This window comes from Chaetodon auriga, chromosome 2 (assembly GCF_051107435.1).
Source record: "Chaetodon auriga isolate fChaAug3 chromosome 2, fChaAug3.hap1, whole genome shotgun sequence".
NCBI lineage: Eukaryota > Metazoa > Chordata > Actinopteri > Chaetodontiformes > Chaetodontidae > Chaetodon > Chaetodon auriga.
In genome coordinates this window covers 24,805,472-24,829,551 of record NC_135075.1, presented here as the reverse complement: position 1 = coordinate 24,829,551, position 24,080 = coordinate 24,805,472, and the positions used below count along the sequence as shown (strand labels likewise).

General features: G+C 45.3%; 2 protein-coding genes across 15 annotated transcripts in view; both read left to right on the top strand.

The window, feature by feature from the left end:
* The window catches only part of eif4g3a (eukaryotic translation initiation factor 4 gamma, 3a), a 49,341-nt gene extending 35,733 nt beyond the window's left edge, over window positions 1-13,608 (top strand). For all 13 annotated transcript variants that reach the window (XM_076742725.1, XM_076742670.1, XM_076742734.1 and 10 more), the window contains 19 exons: window positions 226-381; window positions 794-991; window positions 1,392-1,538; window positions 1,699-1,935; window positions 3,675-3,779; window positions 5,217-5,355; window positions 5,676-5,788; window positions 6,902-6,992; window positions 7,656-7,773; window positions 7,876-8,099; window positions 8,628-8,740; window positions 9,127-9,299; window positions 9,758-9,883; window positions 10,047-10,128; window positions 10,495-10,593; window positions 10,731-10,877; window positions 11,587-11,668; window positions 11,796-11,942; window positions 12,584-13,608. In XM_076742725.1, coding sequence (XP_076598840.1) covers window positions 226-381; window positions 794-991; window positions 1,392-1,538; window positions 1,699-1,935; window positions 3,675-3,779; window positions 5,217-5,355; window positions 5,676-5,788; window positions 6,902-6,992; window positions 7,656-7,773; window positions 7,876-8,099; window positions 8,628-8,740; window positions 9,127-9,299; window positions 9,758-9,883; window positions 10,047-10,128; window positions 10,495-10,593; window positions 10,731-10,877; window positions 11,587-11,668; window positions 11,796-11,942; window positions 12,584-12,765 — 2,679 coding nt within the window. In that variant the 3' untranslated portion in view covers window positions 12,766-13,608. The remainder of the gene's footprint in view (window positions 1-225; window positions 382-793; window positions 992-1,391; window positions 1,539-1,698; window positions 1,936-3,674; window positions 3,780-5,216; window positions 5,356-5,675; window positions 5,789-6,901; window positions 6,993-7,655; window positions 7,774-7,875; window positions 8,100-8,627; window positions 8,741-9,126; window positions 9,300-9,757; window positions 9,884-10,046; window positions 10,129-10,494; window positions 10,594-10,730; window positions 10,878-11,586; window positions 11,669-11,795; window positions 11,943-12,583) is intronic.
* Window positions 13,609-14,951: 1,343 nt separating this feature from the next.
* On the top strand, window positions 14,952-23,432 carry hp1bp3 (heterochromatin protein 1, binding protein 3). Of its 2 annotated transcripts, XM_076742591.1 has the most exons (13): window positions 14,956-15,055; window positions 15,521-15,601; window positions 16,854-17,031; window positions 17,935-17,997; window positions 18,103-18,259; window positions 18,350-18,493; window positions 18,943-19,002; window positions 19,520-19,659; window positions 19,936-20,026; window positions 20,494-20,653; window positions 21,031-21,142; window positions 21,309-21,464; window positions 21,995-23,432. In XM_076742591.1, exons 2-13 carry the CDS (start codon window positions 15,535-15,537, stop codon window positions 22,512-22,514), a joined length of 1,848 nt encoding a protein of 615 aa, XP_076598706.1. In that variant the 5' UTR covers window positions 14,956-15,055; window positions 15,521-15,534; the 3' UTR covers window positions 22,515-23,432. The 2 variants fall into 2 exon arrangements, with proteins under 2 accessions (XP_076598716.1, XP_076598706.1); XM_076742601.1 differs by lacking the exon at window positions 17,935-17,997 and having other exon boundaries at window positions 14,952-15,055.
* Window positions 23,433-24,080: the final 648 nt, after the last annotated feature.

Here is a 24,080-nt window from a genome sequence, read left to right as displayed (position 1 = left end):
ATAGACCGATCGTATGCCGCCTACTTCAATCAAAGGCTGTTACAGTGGAGAGCTATGAACAGTACAAAAAATGATCACAGCAAAAAGCAGCACTGCTGCTGTGAAGAAGGAAAGAGAGGACTCTGACTTTAGGCTCAACGTACTTGCCAACGCACTACTCTCACTTCGTAGTTCAGCCCTCTGGGATACTGACGTGCCGCACTCCGTCTTTCTGTGCGTTCACAGCTTATGAACATTGGGACGCGGCGGCCTCCACCCAGGAAGATCATCATGAACGTGTCCGTGAACGATGACGTTCAGCTGAAAAAATCAGAGAACGCCTGGAAACCTGGCTTGAAGAGGGAGGGCCCTGCAGAGGATCCAGAGATGCTCAAAACACAGGTATACACACACACAAGGTACACAAACACACACACACAAGGTACACAAAAGAGGAGCGGAGTATTAAAAAGCATCAGACATCAGCACCAGACTTGTATTTATTGCTTATGAATCATAAAATCTGTTTGATGGAAGAGTTTTGAATGACTGGAAATCATTTCATTCAGTAAAAATTGGAGAACAAAGAGGAGAGTTTGATTATTATCACTCAGTAAATGATTTAACCAACCACAGGATGAAACAGCTTCACATGATAAACAGATACAAGGAAAAATGCACCTGTTATAAAATACCTATTTATCAAACACTACTAACTATAGCCAGTCCCAAAGAGTTAGTTATTAATGAGATGTCCAAATGATTGAGTGATGACTCCAGTGATAAACTGCCTTCTCTCACTGATTCCCCTCAGGAGCTCTTCAGGAAGGTACGCAGCATCCTGAACAAGCTGACGCCTCAGAAGTTCAACCAGCTGATGAAGCAGGTGACGGACCTGACCATCGACACCGAAGAGAGGCTCAAAGGGGTCATCGATCTGGTCTTTGAGAAGGCCATCGACGAGCCCAGCTTCTCTGTGGCCTATGGAAACATGTGCCGCTGCCTCGCCACGGTAAGCGGGCCGCCGGGTACGTGAGGAGGGACGTGGGTGGGGTCATTTTTTCATGATTGCAAGGAGGAATCCGAACACGGGTATCTTCATGAAAAGACAGCTGCTGTTGTAACGAACGCGTGAAATAAGACGCATCTTTACGGTTCTTTCAAAGAGCCGCTGTTCATTAAAAATGTATTTTTAAGAAAAACTTTGGTCGCTCCTAACTGTACATGTAACATGCATACATTCCATAATCCACCCATGGAAATGTCAATATTTGTCTGTCAGAAAAGGGTGTGCTTTTCTACAGTAGTCTTGTGGCCTCACTATTAAATATTTTTACAGTTTAGTTTGTCGCCTACCTTATATTTATACTTGTCTAAATACTTTATCTTCTGTGTCTCCTGTTCATGTCCAGCTCAAAGTGCACATGACAGACAAACCCAACACCACAGTGAACTTTCGCAAGCTGCTGCTAAACCGCTGCCAGAAGGAGTTTGAGAAAGACAAGGTGGACGATGTGGTGTTCGAGAGGAAGCAGAAAGAGCTGGACTCTGCTGCATCGGTATGTCGGTCTGTGAATAGGTGTGACACCAGATTTCACGCCGCACCAGAGCATTAAGATGGAGGAGAAAGCATGAAACTCCTCTGGCTCGACTCTTGCGCGAGGCTTTGTGGTAAGCCCCCTGTGCGATTATTTATTCTCATTCCCTTTGTCCCCGCAGGCGACGGAGCGTGAGCGGCTTCAGGAAGAGCTGGAGGACGCCAAGGACAAGGCCCGGCGGCGCTCCATCGGCAACATCAAGTTCATCGGCGAGCTCTTCAAGCTCAAGATGTTGACGGAAGCCATCATGCACGACTGTGTCGTCAAGCTGCTGAAGAACCACGACGAGGAGTCTTTGGAGTGCCTGTGCAGGCTGCTCACCACCATTGGAAAGGACCTGGACTTCGAGAAGGCCAAGGTGAGGCAGAGAAGAAAGCTGATTTATTAAGTGAGCCTGAATTGTTAACACATTCAAGGGTTGAGCTTTAAGGAATAGTTCAGCATTTTGGCAAATGTATGTATTTGTTTTCTTGCCATGAGTCAGATTAGAAGATTGATATCACTCTCATGTCAGTACAGTTAGTTTGAAGCTGTAGCCCGCAGCAGGATGCTAAGCTAAGCTAACCAGATGCTGGCTGTACCATCATTTACACCACGCAGAGTTGAGTGTGGTTTCAATATTTTATTCAGGTCTCAGCAAGAAAGCGAATAAGCCAGTTTCCCAAAATGTCAAATTATTGCTTTAATTTGTGACCAAGTACCTTCATGTGGGAAAGTGCCACACGTTTGATTAAAAAAAAAAAAAAAAAAATCACAATGAGGACCACTGATTTCAATTAACAAGAGACTGCAGAGGCTCAGACAGCCTTCAGAACAAAATGTCTGAAGCTGTGCAGAATCCCTGGTATGTAAATGAAGTTGCAGTTTGACAAAAGTCTTTTATTTAATCAGTGTTTAAGGGGTCAAAAGCAGCATGTCGTCACAGATCGGAGATGAAAAGCTTCAAATTTATTCAGCAGATTAAAAGCAGTCTGATTTTTTTAATACTGCAATTAAAATGGTTCAACTATGTAAAGCACTTTGTAACTTTTTCAAAGCGATGTATAAATAAAGTTTCTCATTATTATTATTGAATATGAAGATTAACTGTGGATGTGGCTGTCACTTGCAGTTGCATCATACATACCAGCACAGCCTGAAGGCTGTTGGTGTGATGTGCGACACAAAGTTTAGCTGTTCATAACACGGTTAGAGGCTCTCTGACACTGAACAGGCCTGATGTTTTCCTCTGTAGTAAAAACATGTTTTACTTGCTGGCTCAGACCTTGTTTGCAGGGATGAAATCACAAAGTGAGCAGTTTGTCAGTATGGTACATCAGTGTGCCCCCGCCAACGTGCCACCAAGACAGACTCCTCTGCATCGGTTGGTTCCTTGGCAAATTAGGTGATGATGGAGGTGATCCTGCTTTACAGCAGCACAGTTTTTAGAGACATGAAAGAGAAAGTTCTGGTGGGATTCGATCCCACACCAGCTGGGCTACATTCAGTTCCAGCGGCAGAGGAGAGACAGAAACAGGAATATCCCCACAGACACGGGAGAGACGTTTCTGACCGAAGGCCTTTCTGCCTCCTCTCTGCTGTGCTTCAAGTGTGTGGTTTGATCCTCGTCATCTACCAGCGACCCTGAAAAAGGAAAGCCGTCTGACCAGCAGGGAAACTGCTCAGAACGCAGCGTAACAACTTATTTCTGCTTTGCTTGTTTTTTTCTGTTTGCCACTGAAGGATTTTTACACGGCCTGCCAGCAGAAGAGCAGTTTCTCTGCATTAAATCCTACAGAACGTGGTCTTAAATCATCCAGCTTGTCCTTCGGATGAGTTTCATCATGTTTAATGTAGTCATTTTGTGAACATAGTCGTTTTTAAATCGGGGCCATTACGCTGAGTTGGACCTCTTCTTTTTTTATTATTTTTTTTCTGCCCTCTCTCCCAAAATGTTCCAGTTTAATCTCGGACGGGCAGGACAGCTCCTCTCTAAGTAATAAACTGAAATAAAGTGGAAATCCCTGAAAGCTGCTGTCCAGTACCTTGAATAAAGACACGGAGAATTTAACCTTCATGTCTCAAATTAACCTTCTCCCTCTCGCTCTCCTTCCTCAGCCGCGGATGGATCAGTATTTCAATCAGATGGAAAAAATCGTCAAGGAGAGGAAGACGTCATCTCGGATACGGTTTATGCTACAGGACGTTATAGACCTGAGATTGGTGAGTGTGTGGTTCTGATGTTTCTTTTATCTGCTCTGTTGTACAAAGTGCCGCCTTGTTCAGGCTCTGCTTCACAGCAAATTCTCCCACAGAGCTTTATTTCATTGATCTTTCTGACCTTCTGGAACATAATAGTGGATATTCTGGTCATATTCTGCCAAACGGACCTACCACGCTCTTTTTATGAACCTGGACCTGAAGCACATGAACTACATCTATATTCATGTGCTTCACAGCTGAGGTGCCGATCACCTCTGACTGCTGACAACATGACGAGATGTCGTGTGTGTGACAGAAAAACAACTTTCCTACAACAGTTTCTCCTATAGTAGTAGTAGTTCCTATAGTACACAGGAGTGTGTGTGGGCTGACGCCGATGCAGCACGTGGCAGTAAAATGTGATCTCACCGGTGTTTTGTCTGCGGTTGTAACAGGAATCATCAGACGTAGCGAAGATTAATCAAAAATAACCTTTTCGTTCGTGTTGCAGACACACAAAAAAAGAATTAAATGAATTAATTAGATTTAAGCCTTCAGTCAGATACATGAAAATGCTCTGCCTTACATATACATTAATCAAAAATATTATCGAAATCAATATGGCCAAGTGCAATATCCAGATCGCTGGAGCTGATCTTTCTTGATAAAGCTAAAGCGTTGTGGTGCTACAGAGATGTCCCGGCCTACAGATAAAGTTCTCAGACATTAAGGGAACAGGCTTGTTTGGCAAAAATCATCAAAACAAAACTTACAAAAGTTACCAAGACCACAAAAGTTCTGACTCATTTGCGATTGCAGAAGCGGTCGAAATGATCTACATTACATCTGATGCGTTGTTTCTCCTTATGTAACAATGTTGAACCGTGTCGTCTTGTTAAATAAATGGACAAATACTCATGAACGTCACCTGGGCTCACAGCAGTGTCAGACACAAACAGGAAGGCTTACAGGAAGAGAGCGAATGACTTTCCGTGTCATGTCATGCTCCTCCAATAGAGAGAAATCTGCGTTGATCAACGTGTGATTCTCTCATACGGGAGCTCTTACCTAACGCAGGCTGTTTGAATCAGTGTCACTGTCTCCGACGAGACGCTGGAAACAGCCTGCTGTGCTGTGGTCCTGTCATATTTACAATTTAAATTAGCAAGGCTACTTAGGCAGTGCAAGGATCCACTTTGCTTAAAAACAAAACCTCCATATTCAGCATCGACGCAGATATCTACTGGAATGCAAGTTGAAACTGATAACACTGTTAACACATCTGCCAGTAATGATTATTGGCTAAATCATCAGCATTTGCATCCACCCGAAAAATGATCTGTTATGGGATTTGTAGTAGCTCAGATCAAGAAAAAGAAAACTGCTTTGGAACCGCTGACTCTGACACCACAGCTTGGTCCAGTTCTGAGGTCATTTTGGTTCTCCTTCTTCTTTCAGCACAACTGGGTGTCCAGGAGAGCCGACCAGGGCCCCAAAACAATCGAGCAGATCCACAAGGAGGCAAAGATTGAAGAGCAGGAGGAGCAGAGAAAAGTGCACCAGCAGCTGCTCTCCAAGGACAGCAAGAGGCGGCCAGGTCAGGCCCGCAGTCCAAATCCTCTTTAAGGCTTAGAGTCACATCGGCGCAGCCACAGTGACTCAGGAAGCCTGCGAGCATACAGCCAGACTTCCTGTCCATACAGCCTGCAGGGACGCTATTGTGCCCAACAGCAGACAGGAAGCCCCCTACCCCCTCCCATCTGTTAGCTGACCTATAATGATTCTTCATGTAAAGCAGAAATGGTCAAAAGTGTCAATCTGTCCCCGTTCACAGTCGCTCGACTTCAGTGAATGAAATCATTTGATTTCCATTGAACGTGTTTTGACCTGTCCGTGCTTGTCTCTTCGTCCCCGCAGATTCGAGGGATCAGAGAGATCAGCGCGTGCAGAGAGAAGAGACCTGGAACACTGTGCCCATGACCAAGAACAGCAGGACCATCGACCCCACCAAGATCCCAAAGATCTCCAAGGTGAGACGCTGCTTCCTTGACACTCCATAGTCATACTTTTTATAGTAGTAAAGTTTTCTGATTCATGCTAAAATCGTATATCTGCCGTCATAAAATCCTGCAGTTGATCCGCTTTGACACCACAAACAAACTCTGAACCAGAGTCTGTTTGGAAGTGGATCTGTCTTTTCGCGTAGTCTCTGCTGTTTGATCTTCAGCAGAGTTTGATTGACAGCTGTCACCACAGACCTAACCGAGCCCAACGTGTGTGAAACCATCATCAGAAACTCATACATGGGTTAAGTTGAATAAAGCATCAAATTCACAGAAGAAGCATTCAGTGTTGTGGTGACAGCAAGAGATCAGTGATTAGTACCTGATCAGAGATCCATATTTGACCATATTCTCTGTTCTGCTTCTGTGATGAAATCTGCAGGCTGTTTTGCATACAGGTTGTCAGGTCCGCGTTGTAATTTAGTCAAATGTGTGAGGTCGTTCATGTCAGGACAAGCCCGTCTCAGCTCATTAAGTGCTTTTCCTCGAGCCGAGCTTCCCCGGCGGTTGCCGTTTCAGTAGAAAGTTTCGGTACACAGCAGACGAGTGTTTACACATCATCAAGAGGAATCCTGTGGCTCATGGTGTGTACACACAGCCCCTGCCCTCATCTGATCTGCATTATTGTGGTTCATGTTCAGTAGTACATGGTCCCCCTGCTGGATCCATGAGGTACTGCCACCATGACCACCATGCGACCAAATGTTGTCTTGGCCTCTTTTCCTGCAGAGCTCCCCTTGCTGGAGGAATTCTCTCATGCTCTCAGTGTCAATCATACCAGTCGAACACTAATTTTATTAATCCTTTTGGACAATTTTATGTACCACACTCCGTGTTATACTCTGTGTTTTATGTGCTACTTGTCCTTGATGTAATATCTTGAATCAAAGGTTTTAACCGATGCATTCTTGAAACCTTGAATGCAAATAAACTGGTGAACTGGTGCAGAAGAATGAATTAAACAAAATGCAAGTATGGCATGGAGCAAATAATGTGTGTATATTAGTCAGATGTCTTCATCTGCCTTCTGCTGTCAGTTTTCAGTGTGAGCTTGCAACTTGTTCTTAAATTATCCTGCAGCCTCAAATGGACGAGAAGATCCAGTTGGGCCCTCGGGCTCAAGTCACGTGGGTGAAGGGCAGCAGTGGAGGAGCCAAGGCCAGTGACTCAGGTAAGAATACACAGATTAACTGACCCACAGTGACCACGGTGGGTCGAAACATGGCACGAGCAGGAGCTGGCGATTTTGCACAGGCTGTGAAAGACAGTGAGAAAGATGTTCATCACGCAGCCAAACGTACTTCATCTTGTGCCTCAGATTCAGCGTAGCAAACCCCAAACAGTGACTCAGAGGTGGAGGATTACTCTTCATCTCCCGGGCTCAGATTTCACTTGATGACTGGCTGACATTACATGTCAAGCTCTGAGTGGAAGGAAAGGTTCATTTCTTGAAATAGTCAAACCGTTTCCAACTAGATTAGATGGCAGGAGATGAAAGGACACCCGAACTCTGTGCTGAAAATCAGGCGTGATGGTCAGATCGGCTGAAGCTGCCTGAATGTCACATCGTTATGAAGTGACAGTCAATTGTGTAAAGAGTGAAAAAAGAGACAGAGAGCAGTTCAAACCCACCTGACACACCTGACCAATCGCTGCGTCAAGTGGATTCTGCCCCTCTTGACACATTAGTCATGATGCATATTCAGAGACTCAGGTGAAACAACACTCCAGTGAATTATTTGGCTTTAACTCAGACATTTAATATACATCTTTCATGATTTTTCATGGTAATTGTTGTCATCGGTGTCTCTTCTAACTTTTCTCTGCGTAACAGAACTGTCACGGACAGCCGGCCTCAATCGTTACTCTGCGCTGCAGTCTACGCCTTCACCTCAGCCCTCCACCACTGCTGCACAGAACCCAGAGTTTGACTCCAGGAGAACTCTGGGAAGGTGAGGGACATCACAGAAATCAAAGTATCTTTGCACGTCTGGTAGTTGTTCTTTCAGACACTGCAACAGTCCCATTGACTTGTTTGTTTTTTCTCCCCGCAGTCGGAGCAGCACAGGGAGAGAACGCAGCGACAAGCCGCTGATGTCCGCCCCTCCGTCGTCGCGGCCCGGACCGTTCATCAGGGGAGGCAGCTCGAAGGAGCTGCTGGAGAGCCAAATCCTCGACGAGCCGCGAAGAGACCGGGAGCGAGAGGGAGCCGAGCCCCGGAGGCCGAGCGTCACCGAGGACAAAACAGAGCCGGAGCGCAGCCGAGTCAAGGAGGCCGGTGAGACGCACGGCGCTTATTCTTAAACCAACAACAGCTGGAAAATCAGTTTCTTCATCTGATCACAGTGATGAATGAATTAAATATCAACTTCTTTGTCTGCTGTTCAAACATCTCTACTGTAAGCTCTCCTTTAATGGCATCAGCACAAACATGCCTTCATTTTAACCTCATTTACATTTACTTATACATTGTTGATTTTTTTTCAGTGCGTGAAAATCAGTGGAGCTACAGCAGGTTGAAATCCTGTCTGTAAACAGAAGCTTCATCCCAGAACCAAATGTCAATATATTGTCTTTGAAGCTGCTTTGCCAATAATTTCTATGGCTGTCAAGTTAAGAGAATATTCTATTCTTTATAGGTTGTCCCTAAAAAGCAGAAACGTGGATCACACTTTGTACCTTTGGAAGCAAATTTTGCTCATAATCTGTAATTAGCATAATGATTAAAATCAGAATGTCAGTTGGTATTTATGTGGAGGATTTAATCAGACGAGCCGTCATGGATCCTTCTATGTTTCTTCGACAGTGAAAGCTGAGCCAGCGGTCCAGACCCCGGACAGACCTGCTCTGTCTGAGGAGGAGGTAGAGAGGAAGTCCAAGTCCATCATCGACGAGTTCCTGCACATAAATGACTACAAGGTACTGAGATTCACAGGGAACACATGCAGTAGATGCCAGTTTAGCTGCAAACGTTTGAATGTGCATCTGCAAACGGGCGCTTAGAAGGACGTTGATGATAAATCAGTTTCTTCACCTCCTGTGGATGAACAGGATTCAAATATCTGATTTGTCTTCACATAATTTATGATTTAAATGCTGAATTTTCTTTGGTGATGCTGTGAAAATTGATTTTTCTTCTTAAAAATACATTGAACGAAGCCTACAGATTCCTGTGTTTCTCTTAAATTATTGGGTTGTACATCAGAACAGTAGCTTTAATCCTCCTCCTTTCATCACTGGGCATGTAACAGTGACTAAAAGACTCAAACACGTGTCATGTGACTGCACCTGTTTGGTTCATGCAGGAGGCCATCCAGTGTGTGGACGAGCTGGACTTGGGCTCTCAGCTGAACATCTTTGTGCGTGTCGGGGTGGAGTCGACTCTGGAGCGCAGTCAGATAACACGGGACCACATGGGCCAGCTCCTCTTCCAGCTGCTGCAGCAGGGTCTCCTGCCCAAACCCCACTTCAGCAAAGGGTCAGTTCACCTCGCCTGAAAGCACTCGGCCCAACGATCGAGCCGCTTCTCTGGACGAGGAGCTAACGTTCACTTTTTAGAGTCGCAGGCGTTTTTTAATGCTCGGCTGCTTTTCTGTTAATGTGACTGCAGTGTTTCCCTAAAGTGAGAATATTGATTGAAATACATTTGCTTGTTCTAAAATGTCCCTTTCTAATGATTTTGTGGCGAGTAGCTAGAATAAAACATTATACTTTGGGTTTAGTCTGGGTTTATTGGGTTTGCCTGTGCTCTATAGTCAAATAAATGAAAGTGGAAATAGCTAACACTGCATTGAAAAATAGGAGAATTAAACGAAAACAATGTGGTTGTTAACAAACCTGTATATAAGATAATCTCTGTCAACTTTCAGCCCCATGAAACATCTGTTTTGGAACAATATTTTAAGCTGTGTCCTCGGTGCGTCTTTGTGTTCCCAGGTTTGCAGACACGCTGGAGCAAGCGGACGACATGGCCATCGACATTCCCCACATCTGGCTGTACCTGGCCGAGCTGCTCAGCCCCGTGCTGAGGGAAGGGGGCTTCTCTATGAGAGAGCTCTTTAGGTACTCAGACAGCTACACCAGAGTCAATCACTCCATACTGTGGGAAGCCGTATGCTAACAATGAAGTAAAAATTGGCGTATTTGTTCAGGAAAAATGGCCACGTGCGCACATATGTTGAGAAAACTTTAACGTTTCATTCCTGTCGTCTCTGTTTGTTCGCAGTGAATTAAGCAAACCTTTGCTTCCTGTGGGAAGAGCCGGGATCTTAATTTCTGAAATACTGCACTTACTATGCAAACAAATGGTAAGCAACACTTTCATCTGCAGCTGTCGTTTGAATTAGTTTTGTGTACACTGATGTTGCCTGCTCACATTATAAAGCCAGTGGAGTATAATGAATAGCTCACTGAAAGGTCTGTCAGGGTGAAGGGTGGATTATGTTACTGGTCATATCATGTGCAGCCATGTGAAGAAATGTTGTTCTGAAGGCCAGAATAAGGACAGAAATGCAAATGCAGTTATTAGCATTAATCAGATGGACGAGGTTATTTTGTCCCTTTGATTTGTCGTGTGTTTTAGCCTGTTAAGATCTTTTTCCTGGAAGTCAAACAGAAGAAATTAGATATTTGGGTGAGGAGAGGTTTGACTCTGTCTCGTCTCGTCCCCACAGAGCCATAGGACTGTGAGTTCTTTGTGGAGGGAATCTGGCCTCAGCTGGACCGACTTCCTGCCTGAGGGAGAGGACGTCCAGGCTTTCATCTCACAACAGGTTGGTGATAAAGCCCCCCACTCAAATCAAGAGATATCAATGTACCCTTCCTCCGCTTTCTTTTGTCCATTTCATCGTCTGTCTCTTGCGTGTCACTTCCTCATCATATCAACGTCCTCTCCTCTCGATGCAAACAGAAGCTCCAGTTCATTCTGTCGGACAGCTCCAGCCCTGAGGCGGCTCAGTCGAAAAGGATCTTGTCTCCTGAGGAGCTGAGCCAGCAGCTGGAGAGACTCCTCCTGGAGGACATGGCCAGTGACGAGCAGATCTTTGACTGGGTGGAGGTATGACAAGCGGGACACGCATGCACATGTTTCTCACCCAGACTCTGCTAGCCAGTGGCTGAAATTCAGAGGGACACGGGGTATTAATGACACATGGTTACTGAATTAGAGTGGAGGTTTGACAGAATGTCTGCTCAGATGCGAACACGAACAGATGGGACACTAAACGAGTCAAGTTACATGACTGTGAACCAGACTGAACCTGAGCACGTTCATTTGCATTGCCATGGATTCACATTCAAGGTATAGTGGCTTGTAATGCCAAGCGATCTACAAAAATCAACGCAGAGGAGGAGAAGATAACATGGAGATCCTGCAGGACCCAGCGGAGATCTCGCAGGAGCAGGTGGTTTAAACTTTGCTGCAGGCGGTCTGGAACAGACGCTGCTGGAGCAGGTTTTAATGGTCAGCTGGAGCGAGATTAACTGTGGCCACAGTGATGAGAGCATCCAAAAATAGTAGATGATGCAAAGGGAAACCATTGTAAACAGTTGTCCTGGTGCTCTGAGGACAGCTCATCCCTCTGTGCTGCTCCACAATTCAGGCAAAATCCTCCCACAATGCCCCACTCAGTACTCATCAGCCCTTTGCCGGGTGTGACTGGTTTCTTCTTTGTATTCTTACTGAAGGTGTTCCCTGTTCTCGTGTGTTGAGCCACGTGAAACTGACAAATGGTGTGTTCTGTCCTCCGCTGTGCTCCATTTCCCAGGCCAACCTAGATGAATCTCAGATGAGCTCGTCCCCCTTCCTGAGGGCCTTGATGACAGCTGTGTGTAAGGCAGCAGTGAAAGGTAAGCGCTGCACCACCTGGAGGAGCGATCCCTCCGTTCTGCTAAAATCGCACCTCTGATCGCAATTTTACACGCCGCCAAACTCGCCGCAGCGTGCGCTCACTCTGCCTCCTGCTTTACCGAACAGATGATAACACCAACTGTCGAGTGGACACGGCCATCATCCAGAGGAGATTGCCTGTATTACTCAAGTACCTTAACTCAGACACTGAGCGACAGCTGCAAGCACTTTATGCACTTCAGGCGCTGATCGTCGCCCTCGATCAGCCTCCAAGTAAGTGCTGCATCATGGTTTACTCCTCCTACCTCCTCCTGTTTGCTCCTCCTGATGAAACTATGACGCTTATTTCTATTTGTCTTCTTTTTTTAAAAAACATAAAATTGTATTTATACCAGTGTTTTAAGCAATATTATGATAGCCAGTATAATCCAGACCAGCATGTAGGAGCTGGTCTGAAGCTGCTGATTGTGTCACATGATCCTCTGCAGATGGAGTTTGGGGAACTGGGGACATTCGTTCATATGAGTTAACCTGAATTATAATAAAATCTGCAAAAAACCTCAAATAATTATGGAGAAAACTACAAAACAAAAACAAAATGTACCTTGAGGTGCCGGATTCACGCTTTAAGAGTGGAGCAGCCTCAGGAAATGAACTTCTTTTGAACCTCCCAGATTTAAAACAGTGGTCCACACCTCCTCCAGAGGGCATGTCTTCAAAACAGGAGCTGCTGGGATGCTTTTTAAAGAACTGGAGTACAGATGGTGAGGGGTTACTGCAGCAGGACAGAAAGCAGAGTCAGATTTGTTGTGTAGATATCTGCACACAGCACAGGAAAATCTGCTTTCACTCTGATTTACTCATCAGTCGAGTTTTCAGAGCCTCATCTCACCGATGTGTCTCTGCTCCTCTAGACCTTCTCCGGATGTTCTTTGACTGTCTGTATGACGAGGACGTCATCTCGGAGGACGCTTTCTACAAGTGGGAGACGAGCAAAGACCCCGCCGAGCAGCACGGTAAGGGGGTGGCCCTCAAGTCCGTCACGGCCTTCTTCACCTGGCTGCGGGAGGCGGAGGAGGAGTCGGAGGACAATTGACGAGGGAGACACCCGGGGACACGACGTAGTAGAACTGCATCCTTACGGCAGAACAAACGTTCGAAATGGTTGTATGGGCAGGACGACATGTTTACGGCTGGAATTTTTTTCTGCGGTACGGTTCTGAAACATGCCGCCATTTTGAGTTTGGATTCCAACGGCGGAAGCACTAAATACCTGTATTATACATAGAAAATATTTTTGTTTTAAATTTTAACTTACTTTTCTTTTGTTACTTTTTAAGAAGAGACTTAAAAGATACATAGGTTCTGGACTCTTTAATTTATTATTTTTTTAAGGACTGCAAATATGAAAGTTATTTAACATTTGCAGATGCTCACAAATGAGAACATGACAACAGAAATAACAATATAATTAATTATAATAACAAAATAATAGTGGTGAAATAAATAGCTCCCTGGATTCCACACTGTTTGGTTTAAAACAGGGTGAAGCAAAATTATTTTGGGATGAAGGGGAAGCAGAGATAAAAAGGAGTGGATGCACAGAAGCTATTAACGTTGTCCGCGTATGACGTTTTGAGGTCAAAGGTTATCTCCTAATAACCAGGAAGTGTTTCCCTCAGCCTTGGCTTGCTCTACGTTGATATCTGTACATACGCCTCATGAGAGGCAGAGGTATGCATTCAAGAAGCGATGCAAGTCAGTCCACAGAACTGTCAAAACAAACGCAGAGGAACAAACCGGATACAAATCCAAACGAAATGAGCAACAATGCAACTTTAAAAAGCAAATGGCCAGGGTCGCTGAACGTGAAATGCTTGTAATACTTCAGACCTACAGAGCAGATTAAAGCTTGTAAATACATTAAAGACAAAAAAGGTATTTAAAAAAATGCTGATTCCCATGATTTGTTCTTTTGATGATTGGAGACGCCGGTTGCACGATTATTTTCTTGTGGTGTGCCTGTGTGTATGTGTGTGTCTGTGTGTTAAACTGAGGCAGTTTTTCTGTTTGGGCGACGCCGTGGCATCGTCAGAAGAAGAGCCGCGTGAGTTGACCTGGAGGAGCAGCTGGAGTCACTGGGAGCCGCTGGTTTGGTCTGCTGAGCCACAGAAGTATCAACAGTCTTCATGAATTAACTCACATTTGGTGCCTTGGTGTTGAAATTGTTCATTTCTCGCTTGTCTTTGACCACAAATTTTTGATTTTTGTGTCTAAATCCAGTTGAGACGTGTGTCCATGAGCTCAGGCATGCAGTTTCCTTCCTGTCACAGTGTCATCAAGTGTGGCTGTCACTGGACCTCTGATGCATTCACTTGTCTTTACAGCTGTTCGTTTGTTTGGGATTCACCCATACAGCATTTCAGTCACCCATTGTGAACATGGAGACTAGAGCTGTTACGATTAATCAATTAGTCAGTTGACAGAAAATTCAAGCATTTTCATTGTGAGGATTTTCTGTTGTATCGTTTCATACAACATAGGACATTGTAATATGCATTTTTCACAATTTCCAAATATTTTATACACCAAACTCTATTTAAAGAGTACAGATTAAACATGTTAGTTACAGTCCTGATAGGGAAAGTGGTGAAAAAGTCTGCTGAAATACACTGTTGTTATTGGTTAAGTGCCCGTTTTTAAGCGGCAGCTTTCAGTTCTGTGTATTTCTCATAGAGGGTTTATTTTATCACTTTCCATTCAACTTTAATACATTTAAGATGTTTTACGCTGAACTACAACTGTATTAAATCACGAATGTCGAGCTTCTCCTCATTTGAACTTTGTCACCGTTAGACAACTACAGCTCCCATGAGCCTCAGCCGTAGACACGCTGCCAAAACCTCTTCAGAGCTGTAGTTCCTGAACGCTTACACTGTAATAAATGTCTCATCTCGGTTAAAATTATGATGCGCTCAGGCTTTATTAAGCTTTACGGTAGAAGACATCGAGTTAACTTAAGATACGGAGAGAAACCCCGAGGTTTTTAGAAAAAACATTGAAAGATAGCCGAAAAAACACCTTTGTGGGAGAGCTAGCTAGCTTCCTTCCACTAGCATCAGCCGGCTAATGCTAAACCGCGCGCTGAAAAGTGAATCACATTTTGTTTGGTGGAGTTTGTTCGTTATTTTGTTCGTTACAGACAGAATAGGACTTTCAGCGGTTGCTATGGGCGGCCATGACAGTGGGAATCCTTGAACGTGCTCTGTGACGCTGCGACGTGACCAACGGTCTTATGGGGCGGGGCTCGTAAACAGAGAAATCTAAATAAAGGATCGTGCAGAAATTTAGTACAAAGTAACTCACTTTTTCGGGACGAGCAAAAGGTAAGTTTCGTTCGTATGAAGTCACGCCTTCAGCCGTAGACGCAGCTGCACAGATGCGATGCTGGAAAGAGACGCAGGCCGGTGGTTTTTACTCCATGCAACTGAAATGAATTTTATCTGCCTTGTGCGACGCCATCACTATGTGTGTAAGCCAAGACAAAATGGCGAAATTGCCGAAATTTTCTGGCTACTCATTTTCTGGCTTGCGTGAAATTGATTAAATTAATCGGCGAAGGCTGGCGGGTGAGCCAGGGAGCGGTGCACGGTCTTAAAAGTAGCCACCCTTCAGCTAAATCCATCTTTTCTCCTGTGTGAAGATGATGGGCCTCAATGAATGAAGTGGGTTTGGCAGTCTGGCCATTTGTAACGTTAACCACGCAGATAACGTAGCACAGAGCGGGGCCTCGAACCGGTGCTGTTCCCGTGCTACCCTGGCGCTCACATACGTGTTCTTTCCCCATGCAGGTAAATCTCGTGTGATGCCGATTCGCCGAGCAGCAGCGACTCCAACCCAGGAGAAGGCCCCCTCCGCTGCAGCAGAGAAAGGTTAGGCCGGGGTTGTATCTCCTTAACCGAAGACCCGTGAACGCACCATCATCTCTGACACAGGTTCCTCTGTTGTCTCAGAGGCTATGACGGCCCACTCAGGGGCCATGACAGCCCACACAAGGGCCATGACAGCCCACACATCCAGCGTCCATGTGGAGTCTGAGGATGGACGTGTGGGCATGCCGAGCTTCTGTTTACAACCTCCCATCACAGAGACACGTCTCTCGACTCAGTGCGATGGTGTCAGAATCAAATACTGCAGTATTTTAGCTACTTGGGTGCAGATGTAAAGTTAGAAGTGGGTAATATCAACTCTATGAGAGGAGGAAAGTGTAATGTGGACATTATGGACAAGCAGGGACGGTTCAGAGCTCTGCATCACAGCCTTTAAACTGAGGAAAACACCATATTTAAGCTGTTGCAACAAAAATCTCAGCTGTCATCAACACTTTGATATGAAGTAAGTCATCGTCTCTGACACTTTGCAGAGTGCAGGTCTGACCACAGCAGATGTGGTCAGTCCAGAGTCACATGGTCAAATCGTGCAGAGCAGTATGGAAATCAAACACAACACAAAGAAAAACACGCTCTGTAAAGGTGTTACACTCCCGTACAACCACAGCAGTCGCATCAGTCTTTCATAAATCCTGGTATCTCTGTGGTTAAGGTGCATATCATGTAACTGCAGCCTCCCCGGGTCGATTCCAGCCGGAGACTTGTCCTATTGTCTCTTATCCCGTCTGTCACAGCATCAGCGTTTCTTAACTGTGGGTTGCAGACCTTTATTTGCGGGTGTTAACATTATTCCCCGACGTATATTTTGAGATTGGTTGTGATTTTGCGGTTCGGGATGCTCCCACAGTCTCTTAATGAATTGCTGAAATTGTGTGACTTTTTTCTTTTTTTTTTAAATTCACATTATTTCCAAAAGCAGAACAAACAAAAATAGAAAACGGCAAAAAACAGAGTCAGTTATCACCATGGTATTTTTACAATGCACTGTGTAAAACAAGGCTTTGTAACACAAGATGATTTGCTGAATCTGAGCTGACTCCTTAACATCTCTTCCTGTGTTGATAGTAGTTTAATGTAGGTATTATAGTGGTTAATTGCACATGCATGAGCTTGGACTCTAATAAGTATACCCGATGCCAAAAGTAATCAGAGAGGGGGAAAAAAGAAAATGTCTGTATGTGTTTTGATCGCACATCTTTTTTCACTTTTAATTTCAATGGCTTTCCCCCCTCAGAGCCTGAAGCCTCCTCAGAGGAGTCACCCTCTGCTGACGAGGAGCAGGCTGCATCTTCGGCCGCGACGGCCGAGGTGAAGGAGGCCGCGGCCACGGGCGCCACAGAGCCCACGGAGAATGGAGAGAAGGCCGAAGGCGCCGCGCCAGAGAAGGGAGGCGAAGGGACGGAGAAGAAAGAGTGAGTTTCACCAGAGAGCTAGTCTGCAACTCTGAGCACTGCGATATTTCACTCTGATAGCACTTTTATCCGTTTATATTATCCTTACCTCTGCTGGATAACAGCAGACTGCTCCTCTCATGGTTGTAGTGTTGCATTTCCAAAAGATGCGACCTGTCACAGCCACATCCACCAGACAGACGTCAGACAGGTGTAGCAGTCCCTTTGACCGCAGTCTTGGAGGAGTCCAGGAGGAGAGGACATGAAAGTTTGGCCATTTGTCAGCAGCTCAGTTAATATTTGAACAGAACGAGCAGAGTTATGGGCGACAAGCTGAACAACATTCAGAAAGATGAAAAAGCCAAATATGTCTGAATTTGACTCTAAATTGCCCGTAGGTGTGAATGGATGTTTGTCTCTATGTGTCAGCCCTGTGATGAACTGGCGTCCTGTCCAGGGTGCTCCCCGCCTCTCGCCCAGTGTCCAGCCCCCCCCCACTCCCCACCCCACCCCCCACCTTCCAAAGGATAAGCGCTTATAGATGATGGATGGATGGATGGATGTTCTGAATTTTAGGAAAAGGCCCTGCAGTGTAGCTGTAGGTGATCAAACATTTGGCCTCTTGGACAAATTTCTTTCTTTCAACCATTTGTCCAGAATATGTTTGGGTGCCTGTGTTCTAAAGGAAATAAGATGTAGGCGAGGAAGAACAGGGGGGCGGTTTAATCTGGCTTTCCAAGCTAATCATTCATGTAATTTCTCCTCCTTTCCTTCTCCCAGACCTTTGGCAAAGCAAACATTCTCCTTCCTGCACTTAGCACACTAGCTTAGCAGCTCAGTTAGGGTCAAATTACCATGATGATCATTAAGACAGATGTTCTGAAACTTCATTTTGTCTTTCCCGTCGGTGGCAAACGGACAAAGTGACAAATGCAAGGACTGCGCGGCTGGACAATGTGCAACACACTGCTATGTTCTCCTACTAAGGTGAGGATGTGATAAAGATAAGGGTGGTAACGATCACAGTGAAATATCGCTCCTAAAGAAACGAGCCACTTCACCGAACTTGTGTCTTGCTCCCTTTGGCGACAGGTTGAAGGACGGCTACAAGTACGAGAAAGCCAAAGTCAAGAAGGTGAAAAGGACGATTCCTGCGTGGGCTAGCGTCACTGCCAGCAAAAAAGTCCCCGTCACCAACTTTGCAGGCACTCAGAACAAAGTGGATAATATCCTCATCGAAGCTATAACGGTGTGTGTGCAGACTCTGGAAACCTCAGCTCTCAACAGTCACCGTGCTTCTTTCTTCCTTTATGTGATTTCTCGTCCACTCTCTTTGCAGTCTTGTAACGACAGATTCGGGGTTTCATACCAGTCTGTCATGAAATATATTGTGAAAAAATACCCGGGGATGGAGCTTGACAAGAAGAAGTTTCTCATCAAGAAAGCGATGAAGAAGCATTTGGAGAAGGGAACCATCAAACAGGTAGAGAGCGTCGATTAGTGGAGGAACATACGTTTTCAGTGGAACGTTAAAGGTCCAGCGTGTTGGATTTCAGGGGATCTATTGGCAGAAATGAAACATAATGTTCCTGAGTGTGTTTTCAGGTGTGTTATTACCTGATAATAAGAACTGTTGTGTGAGCAGGTCCTCTTTTTGCACCGCCATGTTTCTACAGTAGCCCAGAACGGACAAACCAAGCACTGACTCTAGAGAGGGCGTTTGTTTTTAGCAGGGAGTGCGAAATCCTCCACACTGGACCTTTAAGTGTCGACCATCGATCTTACTACAGCCCCGTGCACACTGCTTTCAGAGATGAGCTTGAGCTCACCTCTGATTGGTCGGTCACTGTTCAGGGGAAAGCTTAGCCACTGGTCGACTTCACAGATGTCTTGTAGGTCTGCTCACTCTCCTGTTTGCTGTCTCTCACACAGCTGAAGGGTAAAGGCCTTTCAGGAACCTTCGCCATCGGGAAGCAGTCCACCTTGTCTAAGGTAAGTTACAGCAGAGGCAGGAAGTGGTGCACAGTAGTTAACGTATTTCTTGGAAGGGAGCAGCATCTTCCTCCAGTCTCAGCTGGCTGCCGAGCAAAGTTTTTATATTTTTGTACAGATTGAACACATGAGATAAAACGTGCTGATGAGAGATCTTACTGTTAGTCATGCTAACTGTTTTCCCCGTTTCCAGTCTGTGCTAAGCTAAGATAGATATCAAAGAGGTTTTGATCTTCTAACTCTCTGCAAGAAAGCTCATAAGCACATTCCCCAAAATGTTGAACTCTTTCTAAAACTCGTGAGTTAAGTTTTAATCCTGTCCATTGACGTCCAGCCAGGACAGTGTTTGTGCTCAGCGGCAGAATACCTTCAGCAGGGAATCACAGTGACAGTGTTTCATGGATCTAATCCTTCTGCTAATGACACAGTGTCAACAGTTTCCTCTTCCTATTTTTCCCTATGAGACTGGGATGTGTTTGGTTGTAATTGTCATGTCTGTAAACGGATGGTGTTTTAGAAAGCTGCTCAGAAGACTGAGTCTCTGGGAGACGCTCTTCCTCTCATCATCACTCGGCTCTGTGAGCCCAAAGAGGCCTCCTACAACCTGATCAAGAAATACCTGGAGCAGCACTTCCCCAGCCTCAACATCGAGAGCAGGTACGGAGCACTACCTCTGCCTGTTTCCTGCTGATTCATCAGTTTTATGTCTTTTAAAAGTGTCCCAAACTTCCAGAAAAAGTTTAGTTTAATCTGGCTAAGTCAAAAACTTCCAAAATATCAGGTCATTAATGACATGAAATGGAGTAGATGTTGGTAACGTGCTGCTTTTGGGAAGCTGTCAATCACTGATTCCATCGGCTCAGTAACTGTGTGATGTGTGAAGTTGTGTTAATTGAATACATGAATGATTCACTGACTGTGGTTCATCCTCAGGCCAGAAGTCCTGAAGGCGGCGCTGGTGAAGGCGGTGGAGAAAGGTCAGCTGGAGCAAATCACAGGGAAAGGAGCCAGAGGGACTTTCCAGGTGAAGCTCTTTAAAACACTGATTTATTCGTTTTTGTTCCAAAATGAGACGTTTGCACATAAATTGTTCAGTTCTGGTGAAGAGGGATCGGTGACACCCATGCGCGTCCAGAACGAGCTAATTACTTCTGGAGAATCCTCATCGAGTCCTGAGCAGTACACCTGCCGTGACATCATTCCGTCCCCTCGTAATAGTACACCTGTCCTTTGGGTGCGAAAACTCGCACAAACATTGCAACCTCATTGCTAACATTGAGCTATTTGGGACCAGGCTAATTCCAGGAACTGAAGTGTTCATTCTGAAAGTTTCATGGCTGATGCTTGAGATGTTTGAGTTTAGTCAAACAAAATGACAAATTTACAAGACTTTTCCATTGAAAATACTGGTGACAGAGCCAGAAGCTACAGATGGCGTGAAATGAGAAGATGACCTCATATCCTCAAAATGTTTATGTGTGACTGTCACAGCTGAAGCGAACTGGTAACCAGGTCCTGCTGAAAGGCGGCGCCTTGGAGGACGCCATCACAGCCGCCATCACAGCCATGAATGAACCTAAAACCTGCAGCACCACCACTCTACGTAAATACCTAGTCGACGCCAACAAGGACAGAAAGGAGTACCAACTAGGTGAGACGCCTCAGATCATTACTGACGGCTTTCTTTGGTGATTACAGAATGAGCCCAAATCAAAAAGGCAATTCATTTTTCAAGTTTTAAAGCTGAAAGCTCAGCAGGCACTTACTTATGAGCGACTGCTTCTGTGGCTTTTTGCTCTTAATGCTCATAAGGAGGAGTTAGCTTACCTCCTCTCCTAAAAGCTGCTGATTCAGTTCAGCTTGAAGCTTCAGCGTTGAAGATGTTTCTGTACGCGTCCTGAACATGTCTCTCATATCTCAGCATCTCAAACGCTGGAGTTTGGGCGGAGAGTTTTGATTTTGTAACCTGAAACCTGAACACGCTGCAGGATGAGCTTTGAAAAACACGTTTGTGCTTCTCCTCTTTAGTGGCCAACCTGAGGAGGACCCTGACGAAGTGTAAAGTCCTCGGCTGGATGGAGCAGATCACCGGTCATGGCTTCACGGGCACCTACCAGCTCTCGTTCCCTTTCTACCCCAGGTACAACATTTGGGAAGGGGTCCTTTATTTACCTTGTTTCATACTGTTTAAATAGTACATGCTGAATATGCTTTGACAAAGTCGCAGCAGAAGAACCTACACAGCTGCCGTACTTGTCTTCATGTGTCATCCTCTCCGACCTTTTTGTTTTTGTTTTTCTCTCCAGCCCGGCTATCTTGTACCCAGACAAGTTCAAAAAGCTTCCGAAGAAAGACGGTCAGCCTTCACCCAAGCAGAGGCGGACGGCTGACTCTTCTGACGAGGACCAGGAGGAGTCAGAAGAAGAGGAGGAGTCCGAGGACGAAGCTCCCTCCCGGAAGAGGTGGGTGTCCTAAGTGTCCTTTGCAGAGGACTGAAGTCTGCAGGTCCTCCGTCATTTCTAATGAAACAGCTGCTTTGATGAAGAGTGGCGCCTGCGACTCCACACGTCGATTCAGACGAGCAGCACGTGGATCCCAGTCGCATCTTCATCAGGTAGAGACGGTCACAGCGAGACGGCTGTTCACGTTAATCCCAGAGAGCAGGAGGACAGAGACGCTAATGCATCAAAAACATAAAATAAGACAAGACTTAACTGATCCCACGCCGGGGAAATCAAGTCATTACAGCCAGCAAGTGGCACAGAAGGGTCAAGATAAAAAGTTTAGTTTAGAGTGTTAAAGTGTAAAAACCACAACCATTTTTAAAGATTTTGACCTGACGGAGATCCAACAGGAATCAAAGTGTTGTCCGTCTGAATAAACGTGTGGTTTGGAGTGAGCGTGCAGGCGTTACTCTTCACTCATGCGGCTTTCTTTGCTCTCGTATGTGATTTGTGTATAATTACATGCTGCCTGTTCAAATTACTCGTAGGAAATCTCAGAAGAGGCCTCCACCCAAAGCTCGCCGCCCTCCGCCGGCCAAGAAGTCTCGGAGCGCCAGTCAGTCAAAGGCCAAAGGCAGAGGACGCCCCCTCGCAAAGAAGTCTCCGGCCAAGAAAGCGGTCTCTTCAGCCAAGAGGCCGGCGAGGAAACCGTCAGCCTCTAAGAAGGAATCCACGCCGTCATCTAAAGCCGCGCTCGTCAAGAGAGCGGCTCCCACGAGAAAGCCCAAAACGCCGGCCGTTAAAAAGCTGACCAAAAGGGAGTCCAAGCGGCCCGCGCCCAAAGAGCCGTCCCTGGCGGAGGTCGCGAAGGAGACGGCGAGGAGCGGGTCCAAGCGATCCAAGGCCGAAGAGTCGTCCCACGAGGAGCCCGCAGCGAAAAAGCCAGCAAACAAAAGCGGGTCGAGGCGGCCCGAGCCTCAAGAGTCATCCACGGAAGAGCCTGCGGTCAAAAAGGGGGCGAAGAGCAGCAAGCAGTCTCCCCGCAAGTCCAAGAGAGGGAAGTACTGATCCCAGGAGCGTCGTCCGGACTGGAGTCTGCCGCTTCGCTCAGTGCTCTCTCTCTTTTTATCAATGTTTTCTCCCTTTTCAACGGGGCAGTAGGCTTTTTTTTTTTTTTTTTTCTATTGTAGAATAAGAGCATTACCCTACCAGTTCAGTTTACTGTACGTTGAGTTCCTGAGTTTCCTTTTTAATCACCATGCGTAGAAAAGCTCAGTTAGCGTTGCAGTAAAAACGGCGACCGGCTGCCAGACGGAGAGAGCACAGCAAGATGCGACATACTGTAACTAGAGCCATGTAGTGACTTCCGGTTTTATATCTGTTCCTCATCCGATCGTTAGGTGTTGGAAGCACACGTTCCTGATATCAAATGAAGTGTCAGTGTTATGGAGGTGAGGTCCATGAAGTTAGAATACGGGCTGAAAGACGGTTACTAATGATATTGTTTTATAAAACACAGACTTTAACGTTATTATCTGAATATTTTGGCCGTGCAGTATTGCATCCAAATCTGAATTTCTACCCATACGTGTCCTCATAAAATTATTATTATTATTATAATCAACGGCTGATATTTTGTTTGTTTTCAAACATGATGTTGCCCCCACAGAAGATTAGGCCTGCAGGTGACAGGTGGAGGACTTTCAGAGCATAAAACACTATGTTAGTATTCATTTCAAAACTAGTCACACGGGGGGAAGAAAAGCGTCTTTTTGATATGTGTGTGTAAAAAAAAAACAAACATATACATGAATTAATTTTATCGCTTCACAGCTGTAATTCAGTACCAACTGTAAGAAATGTGTGTTGTGACTAAGAAAAAGGAGGATACTAGCTCATACATACCCTGCATGCATGTATTCCTTGTGTTGTTAAGCTTCTTTTTTTTCCAAGTCATTAATAAAATGGCTATATTTGTAAAATCTTGCTGTTTTTTTTAATTATTCAGTGCCCAGGGAGAATATTTAAAAAATATAAATACAACATAGAGTAGTATCAGGTATGTTGAACCTGAAGATGATGTGACTGTTGTGCTTCCTGAATGGTTGATTAACACTGATGAAAAATGAGCAGATGTCTTACCTGGAGACAGAAAAGAGCGTGTGTGTCGCTGCTCTGTTTGATTTTCAACTGCATTGTTTGAATTTGTGGAGATTTTGACACTTTTATTAATCGAGTACATTCCTTTGTGCCTGTTTGTATCAGACGTGTTGAAACTAAATGGTACACTGTGTTTGTGTTGGAGACGTGGTGGAAGGACAGTATTTTTACTCATGTCCTGTACTTGGATACAGTATAGAAAAGTTAAAAAAAAAAAAAACAACTTGTAGATGCAGTAGTTTCTCCTCAGACAGCTGCAGCAGTCCAACGCAGCCACAGGCGCCGTTTCTCTTTGGAACAAATACTTTTACTGAGCATGTTTTGTTGATAGTACTCCTGTACTTTGACATTGTTGTTTTGGTACTTTGACTTCAGTCGAGGATCCGGACGCACTTTCCCACCACCGGGCGTGTGACGTCATCAGGATGGATTGTGCAATGTCCAGGAATGTGCGCAGCTGGAAAAAAAAGTGTG

Bases quoted from the DNA above. Each gene is read 5' to 3' on its own strand.
- hp1bp3 (XM_076742591.1), top strand. From the start codon at position 15,535: ATGCCGATTCGCCGAGCAGCAGCGACTCCAACCCAGGAGAAGGCCCCC. The intron at 17,032-17,934 runs GTGAGTTTCACC...AAACGGACAAAG, and splicing joins GAAGGGACGGAGAAGAAAGA to TGACAAATGCAAGGACTGCG. The intron at 19,660-19,935 runs GTACGGAGCACT...GTTCATCCTCAG, and splicing joins AGCCTCAACATCGAGAGCAG to GCCAGAAGTCCTGAAGGCGG.